At 35.2% G+C, this 17738-nt stretch overlaps 2 protein-coding genes across 3 annotated transcripts; one reads left to right on the forward strand and one right to left on the reverse strand.

Annotated features, from left to right (window-relative positions):
* The first annotated feature begins 432 nt into the window (after positions 1–432).
* LOC122403799 lies at positions 433–10865 on the forward strand. The gene is made up of 6 exons (XM_043407536.1): positions 433–465; positions 4739–4996; positions 6510–6646; positions 6910–7360; positions 10146–10320; positions 10624–10865. The coding sequence occupies exons 1-6, from the start codon at positions 433–435 to the stop codon at positions 10863–10865; spliced, it is 1296 nt and encodes a 431-aa protein (XP_043263471.1).
* Positions 10866–11851: 986 nt separating this feature from the next.
* On the reverse strand, positions 11852–16591 carry LOC122403794 (ethanolamine-phosphate cytidylyltransferase). Of its 2 annotated transcripts, none has more exons than XM_043407528.1 (6): positions 16387–16591; positions 15232–15369; positions 14007–14186; positions 13445–13871; positions 13156–13376; positions 11852–13009 (listed from the first exon to the last, which is right to left on the reverse strand). In XM_043407528.1, exons 1-6 carry the CDS (start codon positions 16428–16430, stop codon positions 12922–12924), a joined length of 1098 nt encoding a protein of 365 aa, XP_043263463.1. In that variant the 5' UTR covers positions 16431–16591; the 3' UTR covers positions 11852–12921. The 2 variants fall into 2 exon arrangements, with proteins under 2 accessions (XP_043263463.1, XP_043263462.1); XM_043407527.1 differs by having other exon boundaries at positions 11852–13027.
* Between the last annotated feature and the right edge of the window lie 1147 nt (positions 16592–17738).

Genomic DNA, 17738 nt, shown 5'->3' on the forward strand with positions numbered 1-17738 from the left:
ATTTTAATAAATGAAGATATTTAATATTTTAATGCGGCTATGGTTTCCTAGGGGTGTCCATGGAGTCCATAGGTGGCGTTTGGGGATGTACAAGTATCGAGGTTTAGTGTGCGGAGCTGATGGTGAAGTTAAAAATAGAAACCTCGAAAGTTGTTCGAATCTTTCGCTACTGGCGAGTTATGGTTGTTAGCGGAGGCAGCGAGCATGCATTAACAGTACTCTGGACGGGCCGGTGGTTCTCTGATCCCTCGATTTCCGCCTCCCTACCCCCATGAAAGACGCTCGTCGAAGAATTCTCAATGCACGCGACTCAGTTCCTCGAGAAACTTCGTGAAAATTTCATCTTCCTCCACGAAAGTGTGTGTTTTTGTGTGTAACCATCCACCACCGATCAAACTGCAAATATACCGAAGAGGAATAGCTACAGAAATCATGTTCACTGTCCTTATCGCTGGATTTTGCACGGTTTGTACCAATTTCCCACATTTTGCGCGATTTTCTGTGAAAATTTGAAAAATTGTATGTTCTGAGGGATCTTGTTTGAATTTTATAAAATTTCCCACATTGTTCCGCCATTTTCATTGAAAAGTCGCCACCATTTGCAAAGTTTCTATGTATTTAATTAAACTTCAGCTCGTTATATTCTGCAGAAGTAAAGGTGGGATTATGAGATAGGGTAGAAATATGAGACACTAAGATTTTGAGCCCTATTCAGTACTGACATATACATGAAAACGAAGCACGAAGATCATAGTAACATCATACAGCCGCAGCCATCGTTATGTACCATTATTCATTGTCTAACGAACCCTTATTATTTCTAATGCAACTGAAAGTTTTTGCGCGTAGGTGTTCAAGTGCAATTTCTGTTATTTACTTTGTGATTTAAAAAAAAGAACAGGAAGGTATGTTATTCTATTATAATCGCAGTTTCATAATATTAATGGGGTTTTAAAGTTATTGTGCGTTTAATTATATTATAATGAGAAAGAAATAAAATACGGAGATGGTAGCAATATGAGACATTTGATATTAATGAACCTGGATAGTTTCAATCAGGATCAAATTATGCAGTCTGCATATTTTGCAACAATAAGTTGTCTGAAAACACTAAGGGTGAGCTGTGGATCGAATGTTTGTCCTGTCAATTATGGACCCATTACGATTGTGCATAAAATATAATTGTATTACCATATTTTAGACTTGTATGTTATTAAAACTTTTCTATAAACCCTTTAACGCAATTTCAGAACTTATTTCCCATAAAAGTAATGCTGTTTCATATTACTACCCAATTTTTTAGATGTCCGAATTCATAAGTTTTGTAAGGTCCACAATATTGATACTCACGCATCTTCACATAAAATTCTCTAAATTTATCCATCAAAATTTGTTAATTTAAACTGTTCTGAAAGCCTCTAGGTTAAAAAATAAAAATGCTATCTTACATACCTATCATTTCATCTAGTTATTAATCGAGAAATTGTGATTTTTGTGAGAATTTTATAGTTTACGATCAAAAATCGAGAATTAGCTGCTATTTTAAAGCTGAAAAAGGGAAAAATAAATTAAAAAATGTGATTTACATTATTTTGCAACCAGTGCTAGGAGTGACCGCCATTTTGGAATATTTTTAACCATTTATTTGAACCTTTTTCCATAATTGCTCGAATTTTGAGACTTTGGCTGTTTAAAAATAAATTTCTCAGCCATTTTGAAACATTAAATTCTTCTTCTAAAGGCCATTTTGTTGTTCAATGATTTTTACTCTCGTTCGAATAAATATTTTTAATTGTTCTGTTATCTTATTCAAATTTTCTCGAGATTTTCGCTTCAAAAATTGAAGGAACGACTCCGTCATCATTTTAGAATTCATTTTGGAAATTTTACCGCTGTCATTGATTACCATTAATGATCAAATTGTCATGCCCACAATTTAATTATGGGTGTACGGTGGCCATTTTGTTTTCTTTCACAGCGAGAAAATTGAAATACAGCAATTCTTTCATAACCGCGAGTCATTTTTTATTGGGTAAATGAACGGCAGTCACCCCCACTGCTAAGAAGGAGAGGGCAAGGCCTTTCGTGTCACTGATTTTATTGAAACTTTGCACACTCGTAGATCTAGTCATTTTGTTCACGAATGTATGGCATTATGTGTGTAAATACTCAATGGTTATTACGATATTTATGATTAAAATTTTATTAGACGTTGGAATATAATAACTGATTTTGTTATTATATTTTATATTGATATTGCTCTGTTCTTCGATGTAAGAAATACTTTTGTGTAAACGATGTGTGCGGGAGCACTCTCGTGATGCAAGAGCCAGTTGTCACGCCACAATTCTGGCCTCTTTCGACGAACGTATTCGCGTAATCGTCGAAGCACGTCACAATAAAAATTTGCATTTACCGTTTTCTCAAGAAGAACAAATTCTTTTTATTCCCTAAAATGAAATTAAAACTCAAGGGACTGTGACAAGAGAAAATGATTATCAGAAGGCATTTTAATAATGGGAAAAACATTGTCAAACTTCAAATAATTTATTAATAAAGATCCTGTAATGAAAGTCCGATTTTTTTTATACCACCTCGTATAAACAAAAACAACTTGCTTTGCAAATAAAGAAAAAATACTAAAATAGAAAATCTTTCATGTGAATAGTAATAAATAAGATTTTGTTTTTACTATACAATGACAAATAAATGTAAGATATTTTTGTTAAACGAAGATACTGTAATTATAAAAATATTCAACCGAAAGTTTTTATACATGATATCCATTAATTAGAATAGATAAAGGAAAAAAATGTTGCACAATCGGGAATCGAACCTCAGCCTATGGCGTGGCATTCTAGTGCATAATATAATCACTAACACAACACTATAACAAGTTTTTAAAATGATGCAGCTATAATTATATTTCAACATATAATATAATTTTAATCATAGAATATCTGCTCCCATAATACTATACATTCCCGAACGCAATAACTAGATCTATAAGTGTGCAAAATTTCAATAAAATCTGACTCAATAAAAAATGACTGGCAGTTATGGAAGAATTGTTGTATTTAAATTTTTTTGCTTTGAAAGAAAACAAAATGACCACCGTACACCCACAATTAAATTGTGGGCATGGCAATTTGATCATTAATGGTAATCAATGACATCGGTAAAATTTCCAAAATGAATTCTAAAATGGTGACGGAGTCGTTCCTTCAATTTTTGAAGCGAAAATCTCGAGAAAATTTGAATAAGATAACAGAACAATTACAAATATTTATTTGAACGAGAGTAAAAATCATTGAAAAACAAAATGGCCTTTAGAAGAAGAATTTAATGTTTCGAAATGGCTGCGAAATTTATGTTTCAACAGCCAAAGTCTCAAAATTCGAGCAATCACGAAAAAAAAGTTCAAATAAATGTAGTTTAACACGTTCACTGCCAGATCAAACCTGTATAATATTCTGCATAAGTAAAATTTTGATTTTAGACCATTGTAAGCTACATAACCTAAAATTTGTTTGAGTACTTATTTTCGCAACCTTGTTTAAATTCACAAATTCTATTCAAATATATTTCCCTCAACGAGAATTAATTTTTCTGGTATCATAATGGTAAATCCTGTCACCCATATATGGGTGACGTGGCAGTCAAAGTGTTAAATTAATTTTGATTGCATGTGCAACAACACGACACGCTAAGAAATTCGACGCGACGTAGTGTAACCTGATTCGGGCTAATATATCAATAACACAATTATACAGGGTGAGTCGGTCACTATTGTGCTCACGCGATACGGGCTTTGAAGCTCATTCACTTTTGTATTTTGCTTAACCCCTTCCCGTGGCATTTAGCTCGACGAAATCCGGGCCCAAGCGGGAGGCGTCAACGCGCGGTAAACAGACCAGACTGATGCTAACACTGCTTTGTAACAGAGATTATAAGAATCGTGACCAATTCTTGTGGCGTACCGATAGGAACTAAAACTCAATGACGATCGTGGTTTGCTGTCCGCGGGCCAGACTTGTGATATTCACGTCTGGGCCAAAATCTTCATCACGAGTCAGACTCGTTAAAGTACGGGAAGGGGTTAACAAAACTTTACCAACGTATTTCTGAGATTTTTTCAGATTAAAATAGGACTATGCACGATATAATTTGGATAATATTTACCTATTAATATTAATTGTATATTATCACTCACTAATATGTAAATATGGCTCAAATTATATCGTGTTCGGTCTTATTTTAATAAAAAAGAAACTCGCAAATATATTGATAAAGGTCCCAGTAATAAAATTAAAATGTTTCACATCGTTTTATTCTTGTCTATCCTTCATTTACTGTCCTTTTCTTACCTTCTGGGAACTGAAAATTAACGCAGTTATCCAAGCATTGTTGTACAATTAAGAGATCTCGAATTTAAAAGCTTTCAAGCTCGGAGCACGAAATTCCAGACAGAACTATCCAACATGACGACCGGAATTCCACAGACACTATCTTTTAGAATTCTTTTCTATCGCTTCAAAGAATTTTGAATTTTGATTTACAGCGTAACAGACTGTTCTAGGTTTTCAAACGGCATCTCAGAAGTCGAATCCTCTTTCTTTGAAGCTGTAAAGAACAGAAAAAAGGACACTGATCGCAATCGACTACAAAATTTGGAGTTTCGTAGAAGCTTAATTTCCAAACTGACAGACTTCCCTTGATGATTGGGCTGTCCTTCCAGGTTGCGGCCACTGTTGCTCAGGATTACGAGGTGTCTGAGATCCAATGCAGCGGTGCAGGATCGGCCGCGGATCTTCTGACGGCGAAGATCAAAAGACCGATGAGTTTCAGGGGGGTGCCGCTATTCGCCGACGACAGAGCTGCCAATCCCCTCACAGACGTCCATTGCCAGATCAGGCCTGACCCCAGCGACACCCAAGAAGACAACTACTTCCTCAAGGTCACCGATTTCACCAGATGTGGCATCCTAAAGAGAAACGTAAGTCTTTTCATCGATACTAGTGTGGAGATTAGTTTGATTAAATGTAACAACAAAAATGTTAAATTCTCTCTAGACTGATTCTTGCACAATTTTTTCAAACCTTATACCCCTCTTATCAGGTTCACTCTCTTCCACTCTTTCTCTCACTCTATTTCATATTTCGAACGTTCGGTTATGTGAACATCGCGATAAAGAATGTTATTGAAAATCGGTTTATGAAATCCTTCACAGTATATACCAGTTCAGTATACTATCTATTCCTATCGAAATATTAATGGGTTGTCGTGTTTTTCATAAACTTCAAAGTCTTTAAATGAGATTTGCACATACAGAGTGTTCGGACACCCCTGGGAAAAATTTTAATGGGGGATTCTAGAGGCGAAAATAAGACGAAAATCAAGAATACCAATTTGTTGATGGAGGCTTCATTAAAAAGTTATTAACGTTTGAAGTTCCACCCATACTGAATTTTTTTCTCGAAAATGCGTAGAATTTCGAAAGTATGTCTATTGACCAAAAATGATTGTAATTGATCCCCGCAACTGAAAATAATTTTTTTTGGACGATTTGAAACTTTTTTTTTCGTTGTAAAATTTCACACATTCTCGAATTTTTTTCTAGAAAGTGGGTAGGATTTCGGGGGTATGTCTATTCACCAAAAATGATTGTAATTAACCCCCTCAACCGAAAATAATTTTTCCAGAACGATTTGAAATTCTTTAATTTAATTGTTAATAACTTTTTAACGAAGTCTCAAACAACAAATTGGTATTCTTGATTTTCGTCTTATTTTGGCCTCTAGAATCCCCTATTAAAATTTTTCCCAGGGGTGGCCGAACACCCTGTATATGTATACGTATGTAATTTATAGTTAAGATATAACAAATAAAACAATTAATAATTAACAAAGTGTGCATTTGCCACCAGCACTAGTAATACTTCCAAACAGTACTCTGCTTTGTGAGACACTAGAAATGCAAATTGTTTATAAAATTATTAAAGCGAACTAATAATGGGTCAATTCACACCAAATCGACCACTTTTCCCCCTCGATTCCTGGGATTTTGTTTACAATTGAATATGAAGTTTCGAATTTGTTTAAAAACTATAGGCCTTTGAAATTTACGACTTTTGTGAAAATGAATTGTGCTTAAGAATTTTTATTTCGAAAACTATTTGTCGTGTTGAAATGTACTTTTTCAGTTTTATTTGGAAAGATTGGCTTTTCTGAATAAATTTTGCCCATAATAAATTGGAAATTAACTTGAAATCGGCCGGAAGGTCAAAAAATACAATTTTATACATTTCTATCTCCAAATTTTTTCTATCTCTTTGTAAAATTTTATTTAAATGAACAGAATTATAATATTCGTTTAAAAAGATGAGTTCATAGTGAATTTACTAGGGAATATTGTAATTTTTTTAAATTCCATTGAAAATGCGAAATCGAAGAGTTATTCGAGTTCGTTTGGTTGTTTTGTATGGAAAATGATGGTTTTACTGATTTTAGGGTTTCATTCACTTACGAATATGGTTCCCCACGTTCCCTGGAGTCGTCATGTTAGCCGACCAGGAGTTGATCCTTATGTGTCGACCACCGGAACCTACGTTACTTCGACACAAAGCTGCTGGATTCGCTGGAACCTTGTGAGTCTTTTTCTCTACTTTAACTAAGATAGATTTATAATTAATACTAATTTCTCTAAATTAGATGACAAATTATTGAGGGCAGTTATTGGTTTTCTTAGGCCTTACGTTTTTTCGATTTTCCAAGCTTCTTTCGTCAAAGAAATTATTTTCCCTGTCGTAAATAAACAGTCAAAATCTCACAAAACCCACTAAATCCCGGAAAACCTGAATTCTCCCTTTACCAAGTGATTCTCAGTCCACACGATCACTATACTTTCCAGCCCACACGGAGCCCGCGTGTCTGGTGTAGTGGAGGAGACTCCGGGTCGTCTAGAATACGAAGTGGCCCTCTATCGAGAGGCCACGGGCAACTCTTCAGACTCTCAAGGATCCCAAACCGTGGACCAAGCGGTCCCTATCGGAACAAAGCTACAATTAAGAGCCAGAATCAGTCCTGACAGTGCTTGGGGCTACGTGAAATTGTTAGAAGTTACTGTTAGTCCGGATCCTGACCAGCCACACGCCCCAGGAAGCGTGGTTCTTGTAAAAGACGGCTGCAGGAATCGAGACTTCGCCTCCATAATCCCTCACCAGCCCGCTAGGTACAGGGAGAGGAAGAATGAAGTCTTTTTGGACTTTGAAGCATTTCTGCTAAGCTCTATGAGGGAGAGATCTACTCTGTGGATCCATTCGCAAATCAAGGCTTGCATGGAGCCGCAGGACTGTCAACCGGTAAGCTCTATGATTCTGGAAGAGGTTAAAAGAGGGAGTTCCAAGATAGAAATAGGGGGTTTCAAATCTAAATAGGAAGTTCTATTGTAAGTTTTAAAAAGAAGGTTCGATTGTTTTTACTTTTTCAGAGCTCTTATCACCATAAATTAGCTAAAAGTGTCTCATAATTCGAATGATCGAAGATAGAAAATTAAAAGTTTTTGTTTTCTGTTAAATAAGTGGTGTAGGACGTATAAATCGTATTAGGGGCCTATAATATGGCCAGAAAAAGCTTTCAAATGATTTATACTAAATTTACATATTACTAACTGCTTTTTCGGTTTTATCGAGGAACATCATTTCAAACATCGTTTGAATTAAAGTACGAAATATTCGTTTTTACAAAAAAACTGAAAGTGACTTTGAAACCTTCAGGACAAAAAGCAGTTACAAATAAAAGTATAATTATTTAAAAACTCTCACTGAACAATGTTATACAAGACAGAAATCTTTTCGAACGATCCACTAGTAGTAGTAGTAGTATGTATTTAATGTTCCCCTTAGGGTTACATATCTCCTCTCCTTTCCCTTACAATTCCTCCTTACACTATCTTATTCTCTATCTTCACCCCATCCTCCCCTCTCCTTCCCTCCGCTTAACCTACTCTTACCCTAGCCTTAACCTACATGCCTTGCCCGCTCGCTATTCTCGCTTCGCCTCGCCTCACCACGCATACGCTCGCTTCGCCTCTCTTTGCCTCGTTTCGCCTTCTATTTTCTATCCTTAAAACTACCTTAACATTACCTTAACACTACGCCTCCGCCTTTCCACGCCCGCCTCCTCCGCCTTTGACTTCCATTTCCATACTTTCATTCCACTCCTTCTTTCACTCCTTCCTCCTTTCCTACCTCCCTCCTTCCTGAACTCTCTCCCCCCTTTCCTCCTCTCTCTCTCTCCTCTTTTCCTCCAGTCTTTTCATCCATCCCTCCCCTTTCCCTTCTTCGTCCAAAATTTCCCTTATCTTTTCCCCAACCCCCTTTTCCTCTGCCTCATCCCCAACACACCGATCCAAGACGTGCTCCCACGTCTCTTCTTCCCCCCCCCGCACATCCTACATTTCCTCTCTTCCTCCTCTTCCCAATATCTCCCCCCCCCTCATCTCGTTCCCCAGCCTATACCTCGCCTCTCCCCACCCTGCCCTCAAATACTTCGGTACCTCTTCCACTACGATCTCCCTGTACCACTTATTGTACCTGGACTGCCTTATCCTGGCTCTTCTCTCCTCTTCCTGCCTCCTACCATCTTGCTCCCCCTATCCCTCCGACTCCTCTCGCCCTCTTCTCCCCTCCCCTCCTTCCCATATCCCTCTCTCCCTTCTGTACTCCATCCTTTCTCTCTCCCATGCCGACAGTTCCACCTCCCCTTCCCTTTCCCTTTCCCTCACCTCCACCAAGCACCACCTGGCCATCACCCCTCCCTCTCCCCTACCTAGTTTCTCCTCGTAACTCCATGCTCTTTCTCCTGCCCCCGCCCTCAACTTCATTCTCTTCGTCTCCTCTCTCACCATATACCCCGGTGTCCTCCAATCCACCCCCAGCGACCACCTGATGTACCTCTCCTGCATTCTCTCCATATCCTCTCTCTCTTTCCACCCCCAAATCTCCACCCCGTATCCCGCCACTGACCACACCAGGGTATCAAACAGCCACATCCTCCTTCCCCAATCCCTCTCAAACTTCCTCTTACCAATCCCCCATACCTGCCGCATTGCCACCCCCGCCTTCTTTACCCTATCCCTAATTTGTGCCTCCTGCCCCCCATTCCTCTTAAACACATCCCAAATACCTAAACTCCTTCACCTCCTCTATCCTTTTCCCTTTCCATCTCCAATCCATCTTCCTTTCCCCACCTCCCCCTTTCTTGAACCTCATCACTTTTGTTTTTCCTACGTTTATCTCCAGCCTCTTTTTTTCCAAATATCCTTCCAACCGCCTGATCATACCCTCCATCTCTTCCTCTTCCCTCGCCAACAACACCAGATCATCGGCATACGCTAGCGTGCAAATCCTCCTTCCCCTCACTTCAACCCCTCCCCACCTTCCTTTCCTGAACTCCTCCTCTATATCCGCTATCAATATATTAAAGAACGATCCACTAGTAGTAGAATAAATTAAACTGATCAAATTACGTGAATCACTCCGAATATTCCAATTTTTGATATGTATACATATGTATACTATATGTATACGGGGTGTTCGACCACTCTTGGGAAAAATTTTAATAGGGGATTCTGAAGGCCAAAATAGGACGAAAATCAAGAATACCAATTTGTTGATGAAGGCTTCGTTAAAAAGTTATTAACAATTAAATTCAAAAATTTCAAATCGTTCTGAAAAAATTATTTTCAGTTGCAGGGGTCAATCACAATCACTTTTGGTGAATACGCATACCTCCGAAATCCTATCCACTTTCGAGAACAAAAATCGGGTAGGTGTTGAAATTTCTCAGCGAATAAAAAATTTTTCGAATCGTTCTAAAAAAATTATTTTCGGTTGCGGGGGTCAGTACAATCATTTTTGGTCATTACACATACCCCCGAAATCTTGGATATTTTCGAGACAAAATTTCAGTACGGGCGGAACTTTAAACGTCAATAACTTTTTAACGAAGCCTCCATCAACAAATTGGTATTCTTGACTTTTGTTTTATTTCGGCCTCTAGAATCTCCCATTAAAATGTTTCCTTGGAGAATTTGCATAATAATCAAACAATATATTATTAAAATGTTTATGCATTTGTTCGTAGGATTTCTGTCTGGACCTGTTCGAACCATCGGGACACGGAAAAAGAAGAAGGAGGTCGTTTGATGAGTCGAAAAAATTTCTTCCCAAACGCAAACGTTCAATAAAAGAGTATAATGACTCTACTGCCTTCACAAAATTCAAAGAAAATATCGAATATACTGTAATGATGCCTAATGGTAAGTTTAAAAATTAATTCTGACACTCTTTTTGGCATTAATAATCTCTAAAATTAATTTTGCATTAACAGATTAATTTTTCATTATTTCTTATAGAATAGATCAATTTTTAAACACTATTTTATAATAAATAAAAAATTTTGTAGAACTATTTTGTAATAAATGAATGGTAATCTTGTTAAAGTAACACATGCTATACATTTTTATTTATACTAAAAAAAAAACAAATATTGAATTGTATAGAAAATAATTTAAAGACTTTTGTGGCTTCGGTTTGACGAGTCTAATTATTTTTTTTTGCAGATTTGTATCAAAAGGTCGCTGCTGGATTGGAGAACAGCTGTGGAAATTTTGTGTACGTCGCCACAGGATTAGGTGTACTCCTGGTTTTATCGGCGCTAATTATGTGTTATCTGGCGTCTCGTTTGCATAATTTATCTTCGACAACGTTGAAAAACAAATCCATCGACGAACTAATTAGAGATCGGGCTAGGAAATATTGTGAATCCACACAGGGCTACACGGGACGATCCACAGTACAATAGTGAAATGTGGTGGGTGTTGATATAACTGATCAAACACACAGAACTATGTAAATAAATAGTATGTGTGTGTGGCAGTCGTAGATGATGTAGGAATAAGTATATTATATTTATAGTAATATATTTGGTTTACGAGAGCAAGATTTTTTATTGCAAAATCAGACTTTATTAATTTTTCTACGCAAATTTATGAGATTATGTGGTTTAAATCGATCTTTTAAAAAACAAAGTATGAATAAACAAAAACGATTTTTTATTAACTTTTTAGAATTTGGAACTTCCTTTGCAATGGAATATTTTTATTCTAATAATTCGAGACTTGGAAAAGAATTTTTGGAAATTTCTAGAACAGTAAAATATATTTATTTTAGACGTTATTTATTAACACAATTTTTATTTATTCAAATAACACGTTCGAATAAATAAAAATTGCAAAATTTTATTCTGGATGGTGAATAACGAATGAAAATCAAGAATAAACATTTTATTCATCGTTAATGAATAAATATCTATCACAATAAGAATTTGTTTGAACGAAAAATTATTTTTATAGGCATTTATATGAAAATTTATTCGAATAAATAATACCATTAATTTATTATGAAAAACAAATAATTATTTCGCGGAATTTTATTATTATTAATAATAAATCTCGTTATTTATTCGAATATATTTAAAAAATACTTGATTAAACAAATTTATTCGAAAAATCATTCCAAATAAATAATTATTCGAATAATGAACAAACTCAGTCGCATAAATAATTATTGGGTTTACTGGAAAATTGTGGTTTCTTAAACAAAAGAAAATAAATATATTTTCTCATTATTTATAAATATTTAATTTACAATATAATTTTCATTCAAGTTAAAAAGTTTAAATCTCAATGGAAAAAAACATATTTTCTTTCATATTTTTGAAACAATTTCCAGTAAATCTAATATTTAAACAATTAGTATATATAACGTATAGTATATTTAACGGTTCAACAAATTTTATACAATTAAATAAATTCACCATACATTACTGTAACATTATTTATAATTGAAAAAATCACAGAGATTTAAATTTACATCAATTAAAATCAAACTCGTCCACCCATCACACGTTTCATAAATCTAACCGCACAAAAGACCATAGTCTTGCAAATTTCATTCGTGAATAATGAATTAGAAATTTATAAACTAACATAATAAATTAATTTCTACACTTCAATTTTTTGAATTGAATTTCAGACAAACTTTTATAAATAAATATAAATTTGTCAAAATTTATTTAAAATAAATATACAATTTTTATGAGTTACTCACAAATAAAATTTGTTCTCCCACACTGTGGAATGTTAATTATAATATTTTACTTTCCACAATTAATTTCCCACTAGCATCCAAATCTCTCCACCACTCTGTGTAAACTAATTATAAATAAAATTCATGCGTGCAGTGCTATTACGTGACCTGAAACAGTGCGTTTATTCATTCAGTAGCAATAAGTATACTCATTATTGTTCGCTGGTTTCTTCAACAATTCACACATAACTTTGACACAATGTACATACACAGAAAACATACACACGCTCAAATATTTATTATACTTGTACTTTAATAATGTACGTTGACTTCTTAGGTTTATTATTTATTGCAAAATAAATTTTCTAAATTATTTTTTCTTGCTCGTAATTATTTCACCGAAACCCTCTAAACCACATACATAAAAATTAATTAATTTTAATTATCATTACACAATCATTCTATTTCATTAAATAAGTTAAATGCGTGCAAATGTTTGAAATAGAATTTTAAAATCGAAATTTCAAGTGAAACAGAGTGTTAAATTAAAATTTTCCCCAAATTCCGTTAATTTAAAACTTCAAATTGAAAAATACTCGATCGATTGATCGAGTTTAATAAAGATTTCCAGCTACGAATCTAAAATTCTACTCGATTGACTAAAATCTGTAATACTTACACTCGCCAATAAAAATATACATGGTTCCGAAGAAATTGAAATTATAAATATCTAATGTGATATATATATTTACAAACCATCTTCAGTAGAACTATTTCCTTTTCTGGGCCTCACGGAAAGCTTCATGGACAGCCAGCTCCTTTTTTTCTTTTCGGAGGTTCCTATCTTCAAATTCCAACCTGGAATTATTAATGAATCTAACGAAATTAATTGTAACACATGCTTTCATTTAAATGCGACAATTTTAATGGAACCTGTCAAAAATAATATTAAATGCAATCTAATAAAACGCAAACATAATTCAATTGCAACAATTCTAATATACCTATGGAGAATAATGCGTTGTACAATTTTTTCCGTCGTCATATCATTCCCACTATCCAACAACTTAAACTTATTCCTCCTTTTCGGTTCTGCATAGGGATCAGAACCATCTTCACAAGGCATGATAGGAGTCTGACCATGGCACACGATTGAAACATCGAAATGCTCCATAAGATCCTGCGTAACTTCATATGGGGCACCAATAACTACCTCGTTCACATACTATGAACACAAAAAATACATTTTCGCACTCTGTAAACCTCAATTTCTCATAAAATCAGAACTCTCACCTTGCAAGCTAGAACGCTGAGTACTCGTTCATGTAAATTCATAATTGGGTGGTTTCCACACTTGTATCGGTTTACCACAGGGTCTGTGTGGAGTCCCACAATTAAATAATCACCTTGTTTCTTTGCAACCTCTAAGAAGTCTAAATGTCCTACGTGGAAGAGATCAAATGCACCAGCCACGTAAACTATTTTGTCTCCAGGCTGGGGACTCTTTCCGTCGCTGAATTGAATTATTTTCTGTGTGGTTGGCAGAAACTGCGAACAGCCTGTCCATGGACTTCGCGCAGTTCGATCCTGCCCCATGAAGTTGCTTGGTTCTTTGTCAACGGTGTATTCGCTGTCGCCTTGTTTGAAATGTTGACGAGTCATCAGAAGCATACGTCCGACCAAGTCTGTCGTTGATACGCCAGCAGTTCGTTGCACTTCTCTACAACGAGAACAAATATTAACACCAATTGGGATTTCTTTTCACTGTGAATTTAAAACGAGTGAATTCTGTTTTAAACGTAAGAACCAATTTCAATAAGTTTCGCTAAGAATTGTGTCTGTGCGGGAACTCTACCTGTAGCGACCAGCTGCTTTTACTAGGTGGTAAGTATCTACTCCATCAGCTGTTATGGTGATGTCATCACCATGGACACAGAAGTCGCAGTTGTATTTGTCCAACGTGTCTAGTGTGGTCACATAGGGGGCTCCTTCAACCACCTCATCCACCCATTTTATCCCACGCACCATTTTGTACCTGGGGAGTACACATAAATTGTGTTCAATGATTTATATTTGTTTTATTTTAGAATTTGGTGAGTTTCTACTAGTTAAATTTGAGCAGCAGAATTTGAAAAATTGGAGTTTAGAGTACGTCGACGACAGTACGTTGGCCTTGCCAGCCGTGCTGAGGGCCTACCGACTTTTCAGCTAGCGAGCCCGCATAGAAAATTTGGCAGACCTCCAAAACCTTCACCCCAGGAAAAACACCAGGGATGCCGGATCATCAGGGCTGGAAAGTTCGAGGAATTCTGGCCCCATGGCACCCCCGCTACGACGACACCCGATGGAGGGAGGATTGGTACAGAGATAACGAGGTGAATGGTCGCGGACGTTTTGGGCAGAACATTGTCGAAAGCGCTATAACGTAGCCATTAGAATATAACAATTTTTGTAATTACAAACAGTTGACGTGTAGGTGTTGAGTTTTCATTAAATCTGTTCATTTTGTTAAACATTGTCAGTTATTAGTCCCCTACCAGGGTAGTCCTTCGGTTCTTAGAAAATATAGTTTAGTCTGCACATCAGGTGCAAGCATCCATATTCAAGCAATTCTTTTAAGCAATTATAGAAATAACAACATGAAATAGGAAGATGTCGGATATTTTGATGGTTTATAAGAGTTGGGCAGTTGAGTTTGTAAAAGTAATGTTAGACTATTTTGGGCATTCTTGTAGCACAAAATAATTGCAAGAAAGCAATGCAAATGGAATATTAGTCTTTCTAGAGCTTTGTTAGGTGCAAAACCCCATTTTGGAGCCACATGCTTTTCTACATTTTGTATTGCAACCTGGCACAATCATGCAACGTTTTGTTGTTTATTGGCTAATTATGACTGCAAGTGCCTTTATAGAGCTACGACTCTAATGAACGTAGTAGAGATAGCTTCTCTATAAGAATACCCGAAAACCTTGAAACCTGTGCACATTGAATTGCTGTACTTGAATATTTTCAATAATGTAACGAATATTTGAAATAATATTATGTTGGAATTAGAAATTGAGGTTTTTTTAAAAACATACCTTTCTTCTTCTGTAAAGACAGGTGGACCTTTGTGTTTAGTGATTTCTGCATCTGTGTGCACACCGACCACCAGATAGTTGCCTAATGCCTTCGCTTGACGCAGGGAATTTGCATGACCAAAGTGCACCATGTCATAACTGTGTCAAAGAAATAATTGTCTTTGAAACAAACAATTTTATAAAAAGTATGACTTTCATTGAGTTCTAAATTTGAAATTTATTAATAATCAACTACATAACACAAGATGCTAATATAATAAAAAATATAGGATCAAATGACACATATAAATACATAGGATACACAAAGAAAATAGGGGTACAACATACTACCATAAAGAAACAACTGAAGATAAAATATACAAAACAAAACATACTAAAAACTACAAAACAAAAGCTATAAACACGTATGTAGTTCCTATCCTGACATATTCATCTGGAATAATACAATGGACTGACACAAAATTGTAGCAACTAAATAGACTAAAACTGTATTATGGGAGATTCAACCATAGTATCAGCCAAATGCAAACTATACAACGAACAGAGGATATGCTTGGCCATGGGGTTGCATTTATCTACTAATAATAATAATAATCCGAAACTCGAAATTTGTAAACTTAGAGACTGGAAATTCAAAACTCAGAGTTTGTAAATTCAGAGATTGGAAATTCAAAACTCGTGAACGATTGAAAATTTCAAAATTCGAAATCTATGAACAATTAAAAATTCAAAAACATCAGTTTTAAATTAAATTAAATTTAGAAATTGGAAATTTGAAGTTTGTAAACGGTTAAAACTTTCAAAATTCTTGACTCAAAATTTCGGAACAATTGAAAAATTTGAAATTTATGAACAATACAAATTTCGAAATTCGAGAATTGTAAGCTATTTAAAATTACTAGATTCGAAATCTGTGAATAATTGAAAATTATTATTATAATACAATGTAAAAACTCTGAACTCTTGAAAATTAAAAAATTTTAAACTCAAAACTCATAATTCGTAAATACTCAAAATATCAAAATTAGCAAACACTTAAAAACTTCAAATTCAAAATTCCTCAACAATTGAAAATAGTATACGTGGGAGTATTGCATCGATTATTCTTGCATCATTACAAAAATACTATAGTCATTAAATTTCAAGGTAACTCACCATCCGTCGCACCATACACGAACTTCTTTCTTTTCATCAGTCATAGTGAAAACTATAAATTTCTAAAACACTATGTGAACTTTTCCTAAAGTAAAATTTTTTTAGGTTAAATACACTAATTCTTTCAACGATCGGTCTTCGTCGAAGACTCGCGCGTAGTGTTATCAGGCAATAGACCGGTGTCATGAGCAATGTAACCAGACGTCAGCCGGTGTCATCAGGGAACTGCCCCTCCACTTACACACTCTGATGCAGAGCTACGTGTACGTGAGCTCCGGCGCTTCGGGGAATAGAGAAAGAAGACGAATGTGAGCCTTTCCTTCTCACTCTTACAATAGTTGAAATCTGACTTGTGTCAACTGGCATACGATTTTGAGTCTCGATTGATTTTTACTTTCTGACCTATGTAGGTGCAAGAAAAGTATCATAATGAAACAAAAATGTCTAAAATGTTTGTTACGAAAATACACGTTTTAAGACCCTCTGATCATATTTCAAATATTAAAAAAAAAAGAAGAAATTTTTGTTCTATGTTCCGTGTACGCGCGTACATACGTATTTTTATTAACACAAATCACGGGAAAAATAGAGTTTTACATTAGGAAGGAAATGTAAAAAATTGTTATTCGAGGTAATAAAAGTAAAAAATCTCATAGATACATCAATTTTGATTAATATACACACAAGATATCGAAATAACAGAATGATTGTTTACTTTTTCAAAGGATATGTTAGGGCAGTTTTCTGTTACGCTGCAATTACAGTACAAGCATCTTCGCGTAAATTATGTATCGCACGACGCCGCGATGTAAATCGCCGTATCATTTCTATGATAACACAACGTTTAAGTGCAATATACTGTGACCTTGTACAAAAATACTTGGACTGTATCGCACTTTTATTAATTATATCCAGTATATTCTTTCTAGATAGCGTTAATATATAGCTGGCCGTTCGATTTATCTCACGTAATTCCTTGTTTATGGTTTTTGATTTCTGTAAATATTATTTTCATTTATTATTGCATGCAATACATATTTTTTTATTTTATTAATTAATATTTTAAATATTACGCGAGATTGCAATTACGTTATACTACGATGTACCTTGTTGCACCTACGATGCAGTATCATAGGAGTGACAATGCGGAACATATTGCGGCGTCGCGCAATGCATAAACACAAAAATGCGTGGCACTGTAACAGCAGTCTAATAGAAACTGACCTACCCTATTTTTTCGAAATGTGAACAATTATGTCATTCTTTCAAAATTAACACGGTTATCGAAAAACTTATTGAAAACAATCATTATTAATCTACTTTTACTAAATATAATTAGTTTCTTTGTTCAG

The sequence above is a fragment of the Colletes gigas genome, unplaced genomic scaffold (assembly GCF_013123115.1).
Source record: "Colletes gigas isolate AHSC1104 unplaced genomic scaffold, ASM1312311v1 Colletes_gigas_Sc00075, whole genome shotgun sequence".
In the NCBI taxonomy this organism is placed as follows: Eukaryota; Metazoa; Arthropoda; class Insecta; order Hymenoptera; family Colletidae; genus Colletes; species Colletes gigas.